This window comes from Canis lupus, chromosome 4 (genome assembly GCF_048164855.1).
Source record: "Canis lupus baileyi chromosome 4, mCanLup2.hap1, whole genome shotgun sequence".
Classification (NCBI taxonomy): domain Eukaryota; kingdom Metazoa; phylum Chordata; class Mammalia; order Carnivora; family Canidae; genus Canis; species Canis lupus.
In genome coordinates, this window is record NC_132841.1 from 40,573,884 (window position 1) to 40,594,217 (window position 20,334).

General features: G+C 48.4%; 1 protein-coding gene across 4 annotated transcripts in view; it reads left to right on the plus strand.

The window, feature by feature from the left end:
• The window catches only part of SH3PXD2B (SH3 and PX domains 2B), a 100,607-nt gene that overhangs the window by 18,826 nt on the left and 61,447 nt on the right, over positions 1-20,334 (plus strand). For 2 of the 4 annotated variants that reach the window (XM_072824159.1, XM_072824162.1), the window contains exons 1-2: positions 3,946-4,013; positions 11,310-11,390. In XM_072824159.1, coding sequence (XP_072680260.1) covers positions 3,996-4,013; positions 11,310-11,390 — 99 coding nt within the window. In that variant the 5' untranslated portion in view covers positions 3,946-3,995. Of the gene's footprint in view, positions 1-3,945; positions 4,014-11,309; positions 11,391-20,334 lie in introns of those variants that run through there. The other 2 variants (XM_072824158.1, XM_072824161.1) reach the window with 1 other exon arrangement.

Genomic DNA, 20,334 nt, shown 5'->3' on the forward strand with positions numbered 1-20,334 from the left:
TGTGTTTGAAAAGCACTTAGCACCGATGCATACCAGCACATCCCCTATGTGGCCAGTGATCTTGTCTTGGGCCCCCCACTCCTCTTGGTCCCAGCCCACCGTAACACTCAGTGATCGCCTCCTGGGTCTCTAGGGCATCGCCACACTCAGCAGCATTTCTCTAGGAATAGACTTAATGTACTTACTCTGAAAAGATAAATGCACAGTCTTCAGCCCTTCCGGCGGACGATGCTGCTCTGGGGTGTTGGGCAATCAGACAAACTGCAGGCTGTCGCAATTCCAAAAAAGAGGTTGGGAGTGTTGACCTACATAGGCCAGATGTTGGGCAGACAGCTGTGGAGAGCCGACAGATCGGAACCAGAGGGAACTCGTGGTCTCCAGGGGAGCAGCAGAATCATGTTTCCCATTAGTTAAGCCCTCGGAGCCCATCCAACTGCCTCTGCTCTCTCCCTCTCTCCTTCTCTCCCTCTCTCCCTCTCTCCTCCACCCTTCTCTCATTCTCTCCCACCCCCATCACACTGGGCTCCTCCACTTTAGGCCAGGGCGGCGTATCACCAGAATGATGGATCTGGAGCCCAGCCCATCCTTACCAGGCTGTGCCTGGGATCTGCCAACCCAGAGACCCAATTAGTATGGAAGAGGGAGTCACACCCATCCTTTAAAGTTGGTTTCTTAAACCAGGATCTGTCATCTCTCCGGTGCCCTTAGGCATATTCCCAGGAGCCTTCTCTGCTGGAAGAGGGTTCACTTGGATCTGGAAACTAATGCCACTGCTTGATTTCAGGGCTGCATATGCTGCTTTTTTAGTTCAGGTTGCCGCATAGGACAGCTTCCGTTACCCTGGGCTCAGGCCTCGTCACACAAATATGTGGCCTGCAAGTAGAAGCCAGAGCTCCTCAGTGTGCTGCGTGAGAGACAGTTCTTCCTCCCTCCATCTAAAAAGGGTTCTGCTGCCCCTCAACTCTGAGAAACAGCATTTTGGAGCAGAGCTCCAGCATCCTCAGCACCTCCCAGGAGGAGCCCCGGGTGTGGTTCCAACTGTCCTATCTGTTCTCTGTGTGGCCTGGGCAAGTCCCCTCCCCTCTCTGACCTCAAAACCCCAACTATAAAATAAGGGATGGCCTGGAACAGGGTTTTCAAATATTTTCAAGTATTGGAATCCCCTCCTGTCATCCTGAAGCAGGCAAAGGAGGGCTGTGGGTAATGGAAGAGCCCAGGCCCTGTCAGAACCTGCATGGATGGTTGCCTGGTGGCAGTATGGACCCCCAAATTCTGGCAGCTGGACCTGCAAGCTCCTGGATTACACCCTCCTCCATATATAGAAGAGCCTAAAGTGGTGCTGCCTAGTGGGAACCAGGATGGAGAGCCCGGAGACCCAGCCACCTCACCAGGATCCCAGTGGCTTCTTACAGGCCAATCCAACCACTGGCTTAATCAGTTCTAAAGTTCTCTGGACAAGCCATTGTGTGGGAGGCCCAGGGGGCCCAAGGATCTTGCATAGAAATGCAGACATGGCTGTGGAAGTGGAAGGAGCCCATGACTGAGAATGTAACCCTTGGCAGGTTGCTGCACCTCTTGGCCCATCCGTATCCCCATTTGTAAATGGAGGGGTTGATCCAGATTAGGGATGCTGCATATGCACAACCTCCGATCCCCGTGCCTGTGGCAGACATTGCTAATGGACCACAAATGTCTTCTTGCCGACACACCTTTCTCATAGCCTCTGTGGGAAAACAGCCTTAGCCCCCTCTGCCCCACTCGTGCCCTCTCTAGAGATACTTTCTTCCATCTCCCAGGTCATTCCAGACAGCCCACCAGCACTGCAGAGCCAGGAGAAGGCTTCCCACTTGAGAAGTGTTGTAGGCCCATTGGCCTGCGAACCACAAGTGCAGATAGAGTGAGAATGGGCTCAGGATTCCATTGAAACAGTACTGCTCTCATTCTCCATCCTCTCGCGGGCACCATCGAAGCGTCTGACATAGCCACAAACCCCTGGTGCTATGTATTAACTCTGTATTCTTCTTCGAATTGACTCCACTGTTTTTCTTAAATTATTTTTAAAGGTGAAGCTTTTGCTGTCTCCCATAAATGGAAAACCAGTAGCACTTGCTAGAACTAGAGGGAAACTAAATAGAAAGGAAAAGGGAAGTTGGTGTGTTCACGTTCTCCCTGGCCATGCAGCCTGCCCTGATGTCTTCAGTCCCCTCTAGGAAGAGAGACCAACAAATGTTGGAGAGAGTGTTACGAAGCCACTATTGCCAGGCTCCTGGAGGGAAGGGAATGGCAGAGACTAACTGTCTCTCTGGGATTCTCTGCAGTTGAGTGCCGAGATCCTATATCAGCTGCCAGCAGCTCGTGTACCCCGGGTTCCTGCGTCCCTTGAGACACAGTGATCTTAGGAAAGAATGTCACTTTGGAAGGCCCTTGGACCAGACCCTTCCCCACCTACACCTGCAATTGTTCCCCAAAAATTAAAGTTCTGGCTATTGTCACCCAGACCAGAATGTAATCACTTTGTCGCGACTACAGCAACAGCCCCAGCCCTTCTAAATGGTGTCAGCTAGGTTCTTTGCTAATCCTAGAAACCCCACTAAATAGATTTGCAAAGCGAAGTGATATTGGAGGACATTCCCCCCTGCGCTCAGAGATTTTATTCATGGGGCAGAAACACCTTCTTGTGTTTTTTAGTTCATATGATGAGAATGTATGAAATCAGAGCACTCGTGAGGTGGGGCAGCAGCTGTCTCATATCCTGCTGCACTGGGGACAGCATACGGCATGCAGATGGAGTGCTGGGGCCTTTCCAAGAGCTGCAGCCCTGGGCAGAGATCTGGCCAGTGGGTATGCAGAGACAGGGATGTCAGCTTACTAGGGCTCCTGGGGGCTACGGAGGCGCTTGGCCTGTTTCAGGCGCACCACTTAACTCTCCCCCGACCCAGCTCCTGGCATGTTTCAAAGACCTCTAAGCTTTGTTCTGATTTAAATCTTCATTCATAGACAAACTGTTTGAAATGACCCGACACAGAGTGCTGACATGCTGTCTGGCGTTCCTAAGCTCAGAAAGGCTGTGATGTGTCTTCACGGGGCAAACACGTGTGTTAGAGAAGCTTCATTTAGGCGTGAGTTACAGTGGTTCTGGCCTAGAGTCCATTGTTTTTTGTTTTGTTTTGTTTTTTATTTTATTTATTTATTCATGAGACACAGGGAGAGAGAGAAAGAGAGGCAGAGACACAGGCAGAGGAAGAAGTAGGCTCCCTGCAGGGAGCCCAACGTGGGACTCGATCCCAGGTCTCCGGGATCAGGCCCTAGGCTGCAGGCAGTGCTAAACCACTGAGCCACTGGGGCTGCCCCCAGAGTTCATTGTTAATGCATTTACAATATACATCAAATAAGGTGTCTTTAAACAAAAACAGCCAAGCTATGTATTGGTCGGTTAATGAAAATGTTGTGATCAGAGGCTTGCAGGACCCTAACCGTGTATTTCCCCCAGGAGCAGTGGCTCAGTCTTTGCTAAATCAGTGTTCACAAATACTTAATACAACATAGCTACCAGATATTATGTAGGTACGTGCACACACATATATTTATATACAGTATGTATAACTTTTTTGAGATTGGGATTACAATTTTTTTTTAGCCTTTTCTTTTTACCTAAGATAGTGGCTGAACTTTCTTCTCTGTATCATAGAATTCTTTGAGTTGCGTAAAAACCCTCTTCACACCAAAAGGGGAATTAACTGGAAGGCCCAGTTCCCTGTCATGCATCGCAGAAGCCATGGGTGAGCAGGCAGGCCCTGGAAGCAGGAACTGGAGTGCTGGCAGGAGCCAACCAGGGCTCTTCCCTGCCTCTCCTCTCTGTGCCTCTCCTTCATTTGTCCCTTTCTGCATGCCAGATGTCTGTCACAAAGTGTGGAGGTGGCTCTGGCTGGAGCTGACATCTGGTCTGATTCTGGCTTCCTGAGAGGAAAGTTCACCCTGAGCAGTCAGTTGTGGCCATGAGACAGGAGGGAAAGGTAACACTTCTCAAGTGTGAGGGGTGGGGAGGTGGTTGTCCAAGAGGAATTCTTAGCCTCTGCCAAAGGGCTTTGCTTTTTTGTCTCCTGAAAGCAGTCTAAATTGAGGAAAAGTAGCTTCCAGAGGCCTTAAGACAGAGTAATCCTCAGAAGACCGGGGTCACCATGGTACCTCCTGGCAAGGTCAGACTGACCTAGGGCTCTGGAACAGTCTTCAACTCTTGGCAGAGGAGGAAAGCCCAGGGTAGGTGAAGCCCTGGCACTGTGGCAGCCCTGTATTTGGGCCAGACACAGAGCTCCCCTCCACTGAGGCTGAGGCTGAGGCCTGAGGGTGGGGGTGGGGGTGGGAGGTGGTAGTTCCTTCCCTCCAGACACTCATAGGGAGGGGACAGGGCCCTGATTCATCTGACAGCTAGGAAATGTGTGTCCCAGGCTCAGGTGAGCGAGGCCTGTATTCCCAGGCCATGCAGAGGCAGTCCCTCTGACCCCCAGGGGCCCTGGAGAAGACAGAGAAAGAGGCAGGGCCCTGGGGATGGGGGAGTAGGGACAGGTGGGTGGGCTGTGGGAAGAGCATCTACAGAGGTAGTGAGCAGAGACCAGGTCTCCCTCAGCTTTATGTCCCTGTGCTTGACTTCTAGTAATGATGATGATGATGATGATAGCTTTTACCTCACGCAGGCACCGTGCAAGGCACTCTGCATGTACATTCTCATGTAATCATCACCCCAACTCTGATGTTGATACTCTTGTGATTCCTGTTTTTTACAGAGAGGAAGCTGAGTCACAGAAAGTTTAAACCACTTTCTCAAGACCACATAGCTAGTTGGAAACAAAAACAGAGGTGAATCAAGGCCATCTGAACTCCTGAACTCCACAGCCTCCTGGTGGGCTCTCAAAAACAGGAGAATGAGCATGCATCTGCCTACAGACAGATGGGGTGGAGGCATGATTGCCTGGTGCAGCAAGGCCGTCAGGGTTAGAGGTAGCCTGGATCACAGCCCTCATTCTGAACTTTATAGAGCTTGTGACCTCAGGCAGGTCACTGCACTTCTTTACCTCCATTCCTGGCTAGGAAAATGTGAGGTGTGTTAGCTTCACCTTCAGGCTCTTGGGAATTTGGGAGATTCCACGGCCCAGCCATCTGCCCACCTCCACCCCAAGCACCCTGGTTGTCGTATACCCCACCCCACAGCCCCCACTTCCACCAGTTCGTCTCTGTACTGACTTAGAGGAAGTGAGGAAATCCAGCACTTCTGGCCCTGATGACACTGAGCCTGATGGGAACCCAGGCCTGGGGAGTCTGGGCTTTGTAAATCACACAGGCCTGGCTGCTGAGGTTGAGTAAGAAGGGATTGCCATGGTGGTTAATTCCGATTTAAGGCGGGAGCCAGAGGAAACCCTCTGGGACCTTCAGACACCAGTGTGGTATCTGCTTCCTCACTCCCAGAGGAAAGGAGTCCCAGCTGCTCCCTGAGACTCTCTGAGCAGATGTGCCAGTGGGAGGGGTTGCAAAGCAGGGCACAGAGCAGAGAGGATAGGCAAACCTGTGGGAACATTTGAGAGACACAGCTGGGCTAAGCACCCTTTCCATAGACCTCAGGCCTGCCTCCCATAGGCATTGCTATCTGCAACACTTGACCTCCTACTATCTCAGTTTCTTTCAGATTTTTTCGCAAAGCATAGATTTCCCATCATGCCCAGCACTGGGCATACAGCATTCAGTGAACGAGATAGGCACTGTCCCTCCTCTCACAAAACTTAGAGCCGAGTGTGAAAACAGATACCTAGCAATTGCAGTAAAGTATAATTGACTTTGTGATGGGGAAGTGGGTGCCAAGGAGACATGCAGCAGGGAGACCCAACCTAATATTAGTAGGAAGGGAGCAGTCAGAGAAGAGCACTTGAACTATGCCCTGTTAGTAGACTTCTAGAATATTCCACATTCTGAATTTGTCTGATTGTTTCCTTATGGTGTCATTTAGCTTGTTCCTCTTCCTCCTTTACTTTCTATAAATTGGAACTTAGGTCAAGAGGCTTGAGATTCAGGTTAAACATTTTAGCAACAATACTTGATAGAAGATTTTGCATATTTCATGTTGTATCACCTTGGGATACTTGCTTGTCTCTCTTGGTAATGCTAGCTTTGATCACCTCATTGGAGTTTAACCACCAGATCTCCATTGAAAAGGTACATTCTTCCCTTTGCTAAGAAAGTAATCCATGGGGTGATACTCTCACATGGTGTGACTATCCTTATCAACAGCCTTTCACCCAGTAGTTCCCATCCATCCAGAGTGGTGGTGCCATTTTGCTTTCCCTCCAATGGATGAGAGTTCCAGTGACCCCACATTTTTGTTAGCACTTGTTTTTGTTTGTCAGTATTTTTTATTCTAGCCATTCTAAGAGATATGTGGTAATATCTCATCATGGTTTCAGTTTGTCTTTCTCTGTTGGCTAATGATGTCGAACATCTTGTGTACTTATTTGCCATCCGTATCTCCTCTTTGGTGAAGGGTCTGTTCAGATCTCTTGTTCATCTTGTGATTGTGTTGGTTGTTTCCTTACTGTTGAGTTTTGAGAGTTTTTTTTGTAAAAATATGTTCTGAATATAAATCTTTTCCTGGATATGCAGCACATGTCTTGAGGGCTATTCCATGGAGAAAGTTTCAGTGTCATTTCCAGGGGAACATGACATGGACTACATAAATCTGCAGGAAATATTTTGTTAAAAATTATTTTTTTAACTGTGATAAAATACATAAAATGTAAATTGTACCAATGCAGCCATTCTTAAGTGTACAGGTCAGTGGCATGAAGTATATTCACACCGTTATGCAATCACTGCTGTCCATCTCCAGAACTTTTATTATCTTTCCAAACTGAAACTCCATACCCATTAAACACTAACTCCTTATCCCTCTCGCCATCCCCTGGTCACCACCACTCTACTTTCTGTTTCTATGAATTTGACTATTTTAGGTACCTCACGTAAGTGGAGTCATATAGTATTTGTGTTTCGTGACTGGCTTATTTCACTTAGCATAATGTCCTTAGAGTTCATCCATGTTATAGCATGAGTCAGAATGCCCTTTTCAATGCTGAATAATATTCCATCGTGTGTATACAACACATTTTGTTCGTCATTTGGCTATTGTGAATAATGCTGCCATGAAGAAGTCTGCTTTTAATTCCTTAATGTCAGGACAATGAGTGTTAACTGGGCTTGGGATATAATCTAAAAGTCAAGGTCAAATGTGTTCAGATTGCTTTGGTTACAAGTAACAGAAATAAAACTGGCTTAAACAAGAGGGATACCTGGGTGGCGCAGCAGTTTGGCACCTGCCTTTGGCCCAGGGCACGATCCTGGAGACCCAGGATCGAATCCCACATCGGGCTCCCGGTGCATGGGGCCTGCTTCTCCCTCTGCCTATGTCTCTGCCTCTCTCTCTCTGTGACTATCATAAATTAAAAAAAAAAAAAAAAAAAAAAAAACAAGAAAGTGAAGGTTTGGGCTTATGTCGGTGATGTCCAGGATGTTGGATCTGGGGGTTCAAATGATGTCACAGGACTCAGGCCCCTTCTCTCCCTCTTGGCTGCTTGCTCCTGTGTGACAGATATTTTTCACATAGTTTTCTTCCCAGTTAGCCCTTGAGGTGGGGAAAAGGGGTTCTTCCCTGATCATGCCATCAAAAGTCCAAGAATTGAGTCTCATTGGCCTGGCTTGGGTCACATGCCCATCCCTGAACCACTGCTATGACCAGGGATAAGCAACAGTCTGGTTGGCCAGACCCAGGACACGGGCCCACTCCGTATCACAAAGACTAGGGGAGGGAGAGGGGTGACATTCCAAAGGGAATTAGGTGCAATTACCAAGATAAGAAAGGGAGTACCAGATAAGCAGGCATATCGGACAACTGCTACTAACTTTGCATACCTCCTGTGTGCCAGGCATTGGGCAAATATATTACCGATTGCAGTGAATCCTCAAGGGAAATTACTAACCCTCTTTTCAAGAGAAGGATACTGTGGCCAAAGAGGTTGTTGCCTGTAAGTCTCCCCCAGCAGCAGGGCTGGCATCAGAATCCACTGGGTGTGCCCTTTCACCCACCCCTAAATCCTGGATAAGGACTGCATTGGGACAATTCTCATTAAAAAGTTATCTGTGCCTAAAAATGCAGACATCAAATTGTGCTCAGAGGTTGATTCCAATAAACCAATTAGGACTACTGCAGAGTCCTTGTACCGTATGTACAGAACTTTAAAAACTATAAACAAGAGATCGAGAATGAATTGTGTAAGAATTTTTTTTCCATTTTGGTTTTAGGAAAACAATGAAACTTTCATGATCAGTCTTTTGTTTTTTTCATCTGTATTAGCATTGTTCTTGACAGATAGTCATCAAGACTTTGCTTAAGCATCCCCTAGTGACAGGACTGTTGGTATGGTCTTCTCTGGGCCTCAATTTACTCATCTAGATGTTGGGGCCCTAAGATTGGCTGAGTCCCTTTCAGTGATGGAAAAGCCTCCTTAGTAGTGTCCCTGCTCTTTGTCAAACCATTTTTCACACAGTGGCCAGAAGGATATATAGGAAAATATTTAAAAAAAAAAAATCATGTCAAACACACACACACACACACACACACACCTTGAAACTCTTTATTAGAACAAAATCCCATCTCCTCCCTGTGGCCTGCAAGCCCTTCGTGATGCCACTGCCTCCTCTCACCAGCTCTGCTTGCTGTGACAGTCTTCCTACACCTCAGACATGTCCAGCATTTCCTGGCCTCTGTATCCTTATTCATCCTCTTCTCAATGCCTGGAATACTCTGTTCTCGGCTCTTCTCCTGGCCAGCTCCTCATCCTTCAGGTCTCTGTTCAATGCTGGCTTCCTCAGATAGGCCTTCCCTTCCAAGGACACCCAGCTGCCCTGCCTTCCCCCATGGTGCGCTCACAGCAGGTGCTGGCGTCCTTCAGAAGCGCTGACTGTAACTTACATACGTGTAAATTACATACATGCTTGCTTGTCGGCTGGTCTGTTGCTCATCTTCCCACCCTCAAAGGGCAAAGTCTAGGTGTGTCTTGCTCCTCATATCCCAGCACCCAGCAGAGCACCTGGCATGCAAAATGTTGTACACTGAAAAAACGAATGACAAATGGTAGCCATTCAAAATCTCTCTCTATGCTGGAGTCTTGAAGCAGAATTTAAGTCTTAAAAATGACAACTACCCAGATGGCTTTGGAGACACAGTTCTTCTTGGTCAGAAAATCACCTTTCTAAGGTGATTCCTAAAGGATGCCTTGACCTCTTGTTCTTTGGCTCTGTGAGGCCCCCAGGACCGGGGAGCACAAACAAGGGAGGTGGGGCGGTGAGCCCAGATGCCCAAATCCCTGATGTTGAAATAGCTTGTTTTTATGAAGAGGGGTGGGGCAGGCATTGGAGAATCTGAGTACAGGGTACTAAAAGTTCTTGAACTTTTCCTTTCTGCTAGGCAAAGAGCTCAGAGCTTGACCTCCAATAGTCATCACAATTTGGTATGAGATAGACTTGCTGATACCATTTTGTGGTTAAGGAAGCTGTGGCTCTGAGGGTTAGGAAATTGTATGAGTTTAGAGCTTCTTGACTCTAGAGCCCATGTTTTTTCCCCTCTATCAAGCTTCTTTGAAAGAAAATGCATGTTGGATTTGGAGAGGTCATTCCTGGTGAACTTGGCTTGGCATTCAAGGGCACTTCCCATCTTGTCCTAATATTTGTTCCCATTATTCATGTCTTCTCACCTGGAGAACCTTCTCCCACAAGTCCCTGGCATTCACACTGGTCTCTGGCCCCCGCCCCCCATAGTTGCTCCACTTTGTCGCATTTTGAATGAAGTTTCCTAGTAAAGTTTCCAGGTCCTTCAAAGTGCACAGTGATGATTCCAGGCTTCAGAGAGCTCTTCCCACCTCTCATCCTGCATCGGTCAGGACTAGATTACATGTGTCAGAAACCCAACTTAAACCGGCTTCAAAAACAATTTGAGAAGACAGGTTTGGCCCAACATTTATTAGCTCAGGAAACTTGACAGACCAGGAGTAGATTGAGCTTCAAGCAGAGCTGGACCTCAGGGTCAGACTATTACAGAAATCTACTGATGCTGACCTCATTCTCAGACAGGTTCCTTCTAAGCAGTGATGAGACAGCCCCCAGCAGCTCCAGATTCCCATCCTGACAGCCCAGCAATTTCAAAGAAAAGCGAAGTGGTCGTTCTCAAGGGTTGGAGCAAAAGCCCCAGAACTGACTTTTACTGGCTCTGATTGGTTCAGTACAGGTCATATGCTCATTTCTCAACCAATCACCGTGGATAGTGAATGGCACTTGGCATCTAACGTGCTGTGTGCTGGGTGGGAGGGGGGGTTCTTCGCCTATTAAGTCGTGTCTCTCCAGCCAGTCCTTAGCTCATGGCCTCTGACAACACTGAACCCCTCATATTTATACAGCATTTTCTGCGTTTCCAAAGAGCTTTCACATATATACTTTTTAATTGTCAAAACAGCCCTGCAGCCACAGATCATTTGTGCAAGTCAAGAATGGGTTATGCATGGGCTGATTTCTCATCCCCCGTGAACAGTGGTGTGCAGAGAGCCGCATTAGACACCACCTCTGACAGGAGCCTCTGAGCTACTACCACATCACTCTGCCCAAATTTGTCATCATACATTGTGTTTCTGTGGGCTGTGTCTTGTGAAGTGCTTCCCCGTCCTCAGTCACATGAGATCCTCACACTGTCACGCTAAGCAGATGCTGTCAGCCCAGTTCACAGATGCAGAAACTGACTTGGAGGGAGAAGTGACCTGGCCTGGACCCTGCCTGGTGGAAGAGGTCTGATGGCTTAGCTTATGAGAACTATGAGAGGGCTAAGCACTGCCAGTCTCTGTGACTTCTGACAAAAGGCAAAGCTTTAAAAATGACAAAAAATAGCCAGCCCTGCGGCTCTCTGGATTGAATGGAAGGCAGGAAATCCCTACAGTGCTGCAAATAACACCATCTTCTGAGATGAGCAGGGTGCTAATGCTTTCCCATTCTTGATTTCACTTAATCCTTTGTATAGTTCTCAGAGGTGGGGGTTATACCCATGTTATTGAGAAGGAAGCTGAGGCCCAGAGAGCAAATGACTTGTCCAAAGCCATATGGCTGGATGGCAGCAGAGCTCAGACTCAGATCCAGGTCTTTCTGACATAACCCTGTGCTTTGCTCCAGAGTCCTGGAAATGGAAGGGCTCCCTTGGTGTTAATGTCCATCTGCTTTTTCTCTCTCTGTAGGTCTATATCATCCGGGTTACGTGGTCCAGCGGCTCCACGGAGGCCATTTACCGGCGCTACAGCAAGTTCTTTGACCTCCAGGTAAGGATTTGGAGTGTCCAATGAACTGCAGTGTAGGAAAAAATTTAATTGGACTAACTTTCCATTTTGATATCAAAGCCTAGACCCTCACCCATAGTGGACACATAGGGTTCCTTTTTATTTCCCATACTTAAAAATGATGTTCATGTGCTGCTCACTTCAGCAGCACAGGTACTGAAATTGAAATGATACAGAAATTAACATGGTTCCTATGCAAGAATGACCCACAAATTTGTGGAGCACATGTTTGACTTCCCAGGAGAAAAAGCCTGCCTGGCTTCAGACACAGCTTGATCCAGGGTTTCCACAGTACCATCTCACCCAGCTCCTTCCTTGCATACTGCTTTTGTGGTGTTGGCTTTATCCTCAGATCCCACAGGGTTACAAAATCCTCTGGGCTTATACTCAGCAGGAAGGAATAAAAGGTCACTTCCCAGAAGTCCCAGTGAACACAGTGTCCTCTGCACACCATCCTATCTTCTGACCTCACATGTTCTTTCAGAAGGTTGAGTGATATTAACCACAGCCTTGGTTGTATGGAACTAATCCATTCCTAAAAATGTTGGTTAAAGAATTTTCAGAATCTGTATTTCATTATTTTAAGGGGGGAGGCGAGATAATAATGTGCTTCTAACCAGTTCCCCAATATCACTAAAACAATCTCCAACGCCTACATAACAAACTGCCAAGAGTCATTGCGTAATGTAAACCAACTGAGACACCAGTTACCTAATTATTAAAATGCACTGAACTCGTTATGTTTTGTGTTCACAAAATGCAACAAAATCAAACAGTACCATATGTAAATTATATTTTCCTTCTGGTCTACAGTGAACATGTAAATACACAAAGAGACTATATGTTAAAGATGCTAAGATACTATCTAAAACAGACTTGGCAGGAGCAGCATAGGGACCAAGAAGGGGCCGAAACCCTGGCGGAAAGGCAAGGAAGATGAACACAATAAACAGGGGCTACAGTCCTGTCTGAGAATGACTGAGATCCACACCGTCTTACCCAGAAGCAGGGGTGATCTATGCAGATCTATTACAGCGGGTCTTCAAGTCAGAGATTGAATGTTGGGTAAACACCTTTGCAAGTTTCTACACTGACTTTTCACGTACGGTCTGTGTAGAGAGGACTACCTGAATTTGCTTCCAAGATGCCTCTTGCTTGCCTAACACCTCCAAAAAGGATAACAGTGGGCAGAGAACAGCGAGATGATAGAACTGTGGCAATGATGATCAGGAATGCTATCCTGAGGATTAGGGATATCCACACTGAGCAAATACCTCCTGGGCAGCTCAGGCAGGAAGAGAGGAGTGGGGTAGATTTATGGGAGGAGGCAAGTGTGCCCCACGGAGCCCAGAGCAGGAAATGCAGCTGGCCTCACAGGGCCCCAGAACCAGCAACTGAATGACCCTCGGAGGCCTATCAGCTCTTCAGCCATCTGTCACTGTGGCCACAGAGTCTCCCATGAAGCTGACTTTGTTTTCCTGCTAGCCCCTCTGTACCAGCTTCCTCCCCCAACCCATTGCCCCACATCCCCCAGGTAGCATTTCATTTCCCCAGGTGAGGTATCCTTCCCTGTAGTCAGCACTCTGGCCTTTTAGGTACTGAGTCCAGTCTCCAGGAGAGAGAGAGAATCTGTTTGTCCCAGGGGTCCTAGGTCCACCTCCGAGCCTGTCAGCTATAGCCGCAGGGGTCAGGGGGTTTGGTCCAGCATCATCTGGAGGAGCAGGTCTGGACAAGGACAGGCAGGGGGGGCGGGGTGGGGGTGAAGCCTTGGAAGTACATATGGAAATGTTCATTGCTGCTGTTCTGCAGCCAGTGAGGCATCATACCCAGGGCTTTAGACCTTGACTTCTGGGGTTAGACAGACCAGGTTCAAATCTCAGCTTTACCTTTCAGGTCTCAGCTTGGTTCACCTCTGTATGTTTCTGAGACTCACTCAGTTTCCCCATCTGCATGTTAAGAATGAAAGCACTTTCCTCACGCATTCATTGTGACAGTCAATCAAGACGTGCCTGTCTCAGTCACCACATTAGCTGTTATTAGCTGTCCCTCTTGTTCAGATGAGACTTGCCCGAGGTGACATCATTTGGGAACACTTGAGCCAGAGTATAATCACGAGCCTCCCTGGCTCAAAGCCTGTCCTCCCTCGACTCTTCTGTTCTGACTCAACTTTCTTATTTCTACCAGAACTTAAAAGTGAGGTTTTCTTCCCCACTCAGCATAATTGGCAATAATTGGGGGTTTGCTATAACATAAACAGCTGCCTCAGACTCCCCTCCCTGTTAGTCTAAAGGCAGTGCCTCAGCCAGCCTTAAAGAGTCCCGATGGGTGGCATGAAAAAGTCATGGAGCTCCAGAGGGTCCTGCTGTCCTAGAAACAGCCTGCTACCCACCCCCAACATCCCAGAGGAGGACCCCACCAGCCAAATTCAGCTGTTTCCAAGGACCAAGCAAGGGGGCCGGCCAGCATGGGGCTGTGATACCCTAAAGTGAGATGATATCATGATCCCACCCTCCCCTTCCTCCCGTCTGGCGAGTAGCCTTGGCTTTTCCAAAAGTAACTTGGCACAAAAGAGTATGAGAAGGGCCAAGCTTTCGTGGAGGAACAGCTAGGCCAGTGTGGCGTAATGGAAAAAGCAGAGGACTCAGTCAGGAGACTTGGGGCCCAGCCACCTGTGCTGTGTGGCCTTGGGCACGTCCCTTAACCCCTTTGTGGCCTGACTGTCCTTGTCAGTAACATGAGGTAATGACAATAGAAACAGCTGGCATTTCTGGAGCACTGACTGCTAAGCATCTAGGTATAATGACTAATTTAATCTTCATGTTAAGCTTATTAAATTACATAGATGTAGAATCTTAGGCTCAGAGAAGATACATCATTTGCACAAGGCCACACAGCTAGTGAGCGTCACAACTTGGATTTGAAACTGGGCAGGTGACACCAGATACCACATTCTTAGCCACCGTGCTTCTAGTGCCCCTCTCTCTCTAGTGGCTACTTCACAAGGTTTATATGGAGTTAGAAGTGCTGATGTGTGTCCAGAACAGGTAGAGCCACAGAGACAGCAGATTAGTAGTTGCCAAGAGCCGGGGGGAGGGGAAGAGGCTGTTAGTGGGTACTGGGTATCTTTTGGGGGTGATAAAAATGTTCTGGAATTAGATGACAGTCATGGTTGCACAGCCTTGTGGATATACTAAAAACCACTGAATTGTACCCTTCAAAAGGGTAAATTTTATGGTATATGAAGTATATCTCAATTGCTTTTTTTTTTTAAAGTGATGATGTATGTGAGTTTCTGGGCTGTCAAGCCCTGAGCAAATGTCAGCTGTTGGGATTATTGATGGGCGTGGGTTGCTTCTAGGAACCGGCATAAAGATAAGAGGAAAAGAAGATGCCAGTTTAATAGAGTGGTTAAGATCCTGGGCTTTGATCCAAATGCTGCCACTTACTGGCTGTGAGATCTTGTTTTAGTCAGAACTGTTTTAGTTGCAGATGACAGAACCCCAGTCAAAATGGATTACTCAAAAAGAACATTGATTAGCTAAATGTAACAGATGTCTAAGCATTCTTGGCTTCAGGTGTGGCTGGATCCAGGGACAAGAATGTCAGTGAGGACCTGCCTTCCTCCAGTTCTTAGCATTCTTCGTGCCCAAGCAGGGTGGTATATGGCACAGTGGTGGCCACAGCTCCAAGCTGTATCCAACAGGTCAGCTCAGTGGCTTCAGGAAAAAGAACACCCCTAGCAATCTAAGCAAAAGTCTCATTGGTTCATCTTGGATCAGTAGCTGGGCTGGTCAGAGCCAGCCTAGGGACTGGAGTAGAATGTGTGTAGATTTTTTTTTAAGGTTTTATTTATCTATCCATAAGAGACACACACAGAGAAGCAGAGACACAGGCAGAGGGAGAAGCAGGCTCCATGCAGGCAGCCTGATACGGGACTCAAACTCAGGACCCCAGGATCATGACCTGAGCCAAAGGCAGACACTCAACCACTCACACCACCCAGGCATCCCAGAATGCATGTAAATTAAGGATTAGGAGATTCCCCAGAAGAAATCAGACAACGGCTGCCAGGGAAGGGGAAATAGCCTATAGATAAAAGAAAATAAATGATCCTCCTGGATGGGGCAGGACATTCAGGCAGAGGAAATAGTCTGCAGAGAGGCTCCCTGGGGTTAAAAGGGGAAACAGGACTCAGGCTCTTCTGTGGGAAAAGAGACCATGGTCACCAGCGAGAGTGTCCCCTTTATGACAGTTCACCTTCCACAGTGATTTCCTAACCCTCTTGTGCTTAAAACAGCCAGACCCTGATCGTCATGCCTGCCACATCTAGTTGACATCCGGCCACATGTCTCATTCACACAAGGGTGCAGGCGATAGAGCCCTGTGCTCTGAATGGGAAGACCTGGTGTCAGGTCCCAGCCCTCTGTTTTACTGCCTGTGTGGCCTTGGGCAGGCCACTCAGCCTCTCTGAACCTCCCTTTCTGCCCTGACCGGGGCCCACACTGGAGAATCCATCAGAGCGTGACAGAGGGAGCTGGCCTCTGAGCAGGGGACTGGGGATGGCCCAAATGCCCAGAGAGTTGAGGGCCGTGCCTAGAGCAAACGGGGTTTGGTTGAGCGACACAGTGAGAGTGTCAGCGAGCATTTACTGCAATATGCCAGGTACCCATTTTCTATGCCGAGAAGCAGCATGGCTGGGATCCAGGCCCAGGCGTGGCTGAGTCTGAAGCCCGTGCTCCTAAACACTGAGCCCCATGGCCTCCTTGAGGCCTAGTCTTGCCTCCACGTCTGACTGCTCAAAGATAGGTTTGCCTCAGAGTTCTGCCTATAGCAGGCCTTCAGAGGCCCATTTGGCCCTTCCTCTTAGATGCAGGCAGAGCCTCTCCTGCAGAGGCTGCTCTGAGCAGAACAGGAGCCCTTCACAAATGGCCTCTGATGTGTGAGGGGTCCACTTTACGCTGTGCCAGGCGACCTTTGCCCTCGAGTTTTCCCACTGGCTCATGGTGCCTCCCCAGGCCGACGTCACGGGCTTCCCTCACGGAAGGCACAGTTAAATACATGCTGAGCCAGACCCCAGGTGTTCAGAGAGGGACCTCTGTCCCAAACAAGCCTAGGCAGAGCTTGCTTCCTGGCGGAGCTGACGTCTGAGCCAGGCCTTGACAAAAAGTGAGGAGTTCTACCTGCCGGCAGAATAGGGAAGGGCTTCCATGAAGAGGAAATCGCATGTGCAAAGGTGTGGAGGCAGGATTTTTAGCTGGGCATCTTGCAGAATTCCAGTGGCGGAGAACATGGAGCCAGCTGGGTCGCTCTGCCCAGCAGGGAGCTCTTAGGAGAAGCACCATCACATGTGTCCTATACACAGGGACACTCCATCTGTGGGGACCCAGAGAGAGCTGTTTGTAGGGACAGGGGCTTTCAGGGGGAGCTGTTCCCTAGAAGCAGCACATCCCAGAGCTAAAGGCAGATTGGAGGCAGCATCCTGATCTGCACCTTCGTTTCTCCCCAGAGAAGGGAACTGAGATCCAGAGATAGGAGAGGCTGCCCCAATGCACAGAGCAAAAGTCATTTGTTTCCCGTCGTAATTGAGACAGGAATGACCTGTCCCCCCCCCCCCCCCCATGAGAGTTTTACAGCCCCACGTGCACTTCTGAGCTTGGGGAAGTGTCTGCCCAGAAGCCCCCATGCTCCACCCCAGAGGCCAAAGGGAAGGGAGTATTTTCTCGTCTTTTCCGGGGGTATAGGGGTGACCAAACCAAAGAGTTCCCACTCCCTGGCCCAGCCGGGCCGGCTTCCAGCAAGATCCTAGCCAACCGCTGGCCTCAGTCCGCCAGCCATATTTATGCAAGTACTGCCTTTGCTGGGTCCTTAGACACACTCTTTTCCACAGACATTATCTTCTGAAGTTGCAGTGCCTCCCACATGTTGTACACACTTGATGGAATCTTCCTTCCCTTCCATCTGAAAAGCTGTGGCCATCTCAGCAGAGTGTAGCTGAGGCAGTACCGTAGCCGCTCTTTCCCACGTAGTTAGCAGTTCTTTATTTCTAAAATAGAAAGAAGGAAGATTGTGTTGGTCAGTTGCCTCTGAATCCCAGTCCAAGTCCTGTTGCTGCCACCTGGAACCTAATTTCTCCTCTCCTAGACAGTGGCTGACCAAACCAGATAACCACTTTTTTTTTTACTCATTCATTCATTCATTCTTTACACAATTGTATGCCGGGTCTCTAGCACATACCAGTGAGGAAGTGCTAGGGCAGGCCAGAGGGCAGGCAGACCAGTAAGGAAGTCAGAGTAGGACATGCTGGCCTAGACCAAGGGACAGCAGGGAGAAAAGCGAGGTGGATAGCTGGGAGGGGAGGCAGGCCCCACGTGGAATGTCCACCGGATACCAGAGCATGCTAACATTTAGCCAGACTGGCTTCTCAAGGGGATGGAATCCCCAGAGACAATGAGCCATCAGGCAGGTCCACATATGTTGTCCTGCTTTGAGGACTACCTGGCTTCTGTCCAGCCAGCAGCTGTGCATGAGTCTCCATGGCCTGCTCTGGCTCTTCTGGGATGTGAGGCTTTGTGATGCTGAGGGAATAAACCCCTCCAAGTCCAGTCTGCCACTAACACAAACCACGTGTGGCCCTCCACGCCAGTTTCCACACTGTTTTCCTTGGACAGCATGTCTCCTTTCTCTCTACCACAAGCTGTCTTAAAAACTGCTGATGGAGTGTTCTCTCATCCCCCTTGGAGGCTTGCAATGTGGCCACTTGACGTGGCTCCCTCTCCTTCCCTGCCCCCCAGACTGACTCATTTTCCTCCTCAGTTTCCAGTCCTCCTCACCCCGAGCACCACTTCCTTTTATTATCTGAGGGGAGGGGCATGGGATTTTCTAGTTTCCAAGGATAGCAGTCTACCGCTGGACTTAGCCTGGCATGCCTCTGGTCCTGCTGTTGCAGACAGCCTGGGTCTGGGGGTCCCCACAGAGTGTCTGGAATGTGGCCTGTGGGTGCCAAGTATGACAGTTCTCTGGATAGATGCAGCTTGTGGCTTGTGAATTTGGGCACACTAAGACCAAAAGCAAAATAGCTCACAGGGCTGAGATCTCCTGTCCTTGCAAATAGTCATCTTAGATTGTCATTAACCATTGACAGAGTAATGAAGAAAGTAAAATAAAACCGGATATGGCTCAATGAGGAGAGTGGGTGTTAGAGTCTAGCCCTGCACTGTTGGTGATGATGGCACTAGTCATGTGAGGCTATTTACATTATTAAGAATTAGATAAAATTAAAAATTTGATTCTTCAGTCACTGGAGCTGTGTTTCAGGTGCTCAGCCTTGGAGTTCAGTCTAGGGCTAGTGGCTACAGGTAGGGACTGGGCAGATAGATACAGAACATTTCCATTATTGCTGAAAGTTCTTGAGCTCTGGCTACTGAGGGTACTTGGATAGTCTGAGGGATTTTGCCATCCTTAAAACACGGCCTCATGATGGAATGTTATTAAGCTTTAAGAAGAAAGGACATTCTGACACCTGCTACCACATGGATGAACCTCAGGGACATGGTGATGAGTGAAATAAGCCAGACACCAAAGGACAAATACTGCATGATTCCATTACATGCAGTACCTAGAACAGGTAGATTTGTACAGGTAGAAAGTGGAGCGGTGGTTGCCAGGGGCTTAGGGAGGAGAATAGGGAGTTAGTGTTTAATGGGGACAGGGTTTCAGTTTAAGCTGATGAAGAAGTTCTGGAGATGGATGGTGGTGACGGGTACACAACAATGCTAACGTGCTTAATGGCACTCATCGTATATTTAAAATGGTCAACATGGCAAGGTTTATGTTAAGTCCATTTAACACAATTTCTAAAAACACAAAGCCTCACAGAGTACCAAAAATTATTCCCAAATAACTTTCAGAATAATGTATTCTTTATGGGTAGAGTGCAAGGAGGGGGATCTGCTGTTGAGCACCTCTATGACCCTAAAGGGTTCACGTTCAGCATTCACGGATAAACGACCCTGCCAACCCGGCTGTGGTCCTCATTCCCCAGATAGTGAATCAGGCAGGCTCCCTGGGTGAGGAGTCTGGCCCCCGACACACAGCTGGTGTGAGGATGCATCAGGACTTAACCCCAGGACTGTCTGGTCCCCAGGAGTACTATCTGTGGTTAGACTTTACAGCCTTAAACCCAAGTCTGCTGCCTCAAATTAATAACACTTGGGGAGACACTTCAGCTCTTTGGGCCATGCTTGTCTGGGCAAAAACAAGTTAGGATAAGGGACGAGAGAGTAACTTCCTAAGACAGACTGTTTCAGACCACAGGCAGCTCGGAGGGAGACCTCTTCAGTGGGCCTCCTTCAGATGGAGGCTCAGAAGGAAGCTGGGAGAATGGAGAATGGGCATGGGAGGGTGGATGGATAACTGGTGCGTACCTTTTCTTTTTTCCTGAGTTCCCTTTATTGGTGTTCCAGCATTTTCTTAACAAGTAAAATTGAGAAGGACAAAAAAGATGGTATTAGGCAAAACCAATAATCTCTAAAAGACTCTGCGACAGAGACTGATTGATCACCCTGCTTTTCAAAAGAAAGCGTGTTGTTCACTTGTGCACAGAATATTAAACTTCATCTCAGGCTGATTTTTCACGCTTGCGTGACACTCCAAAGCCACCTACAAGAGTGGTCTTAGGGAAAGAGAGTGGGATTTAGATGAAGGTCCTTGAACCAGCTGGACCACCACTCAGCTGAGCGACTTCAGGCAGCTGTCCCTCTCTCTGCTCCCCGGTTTCTCCTAGCTGGGACATGGGAAGTGTACATTTATGTCACAGAGTTACTGTAAAGGTCAGATAAAATCATGCGTGGAAAGGCTTGCTGACTGTAAATTGACAAACAAATGTCAGTAGTGGTGACTGATTATTATTTAATATTAGCAGTAGGAA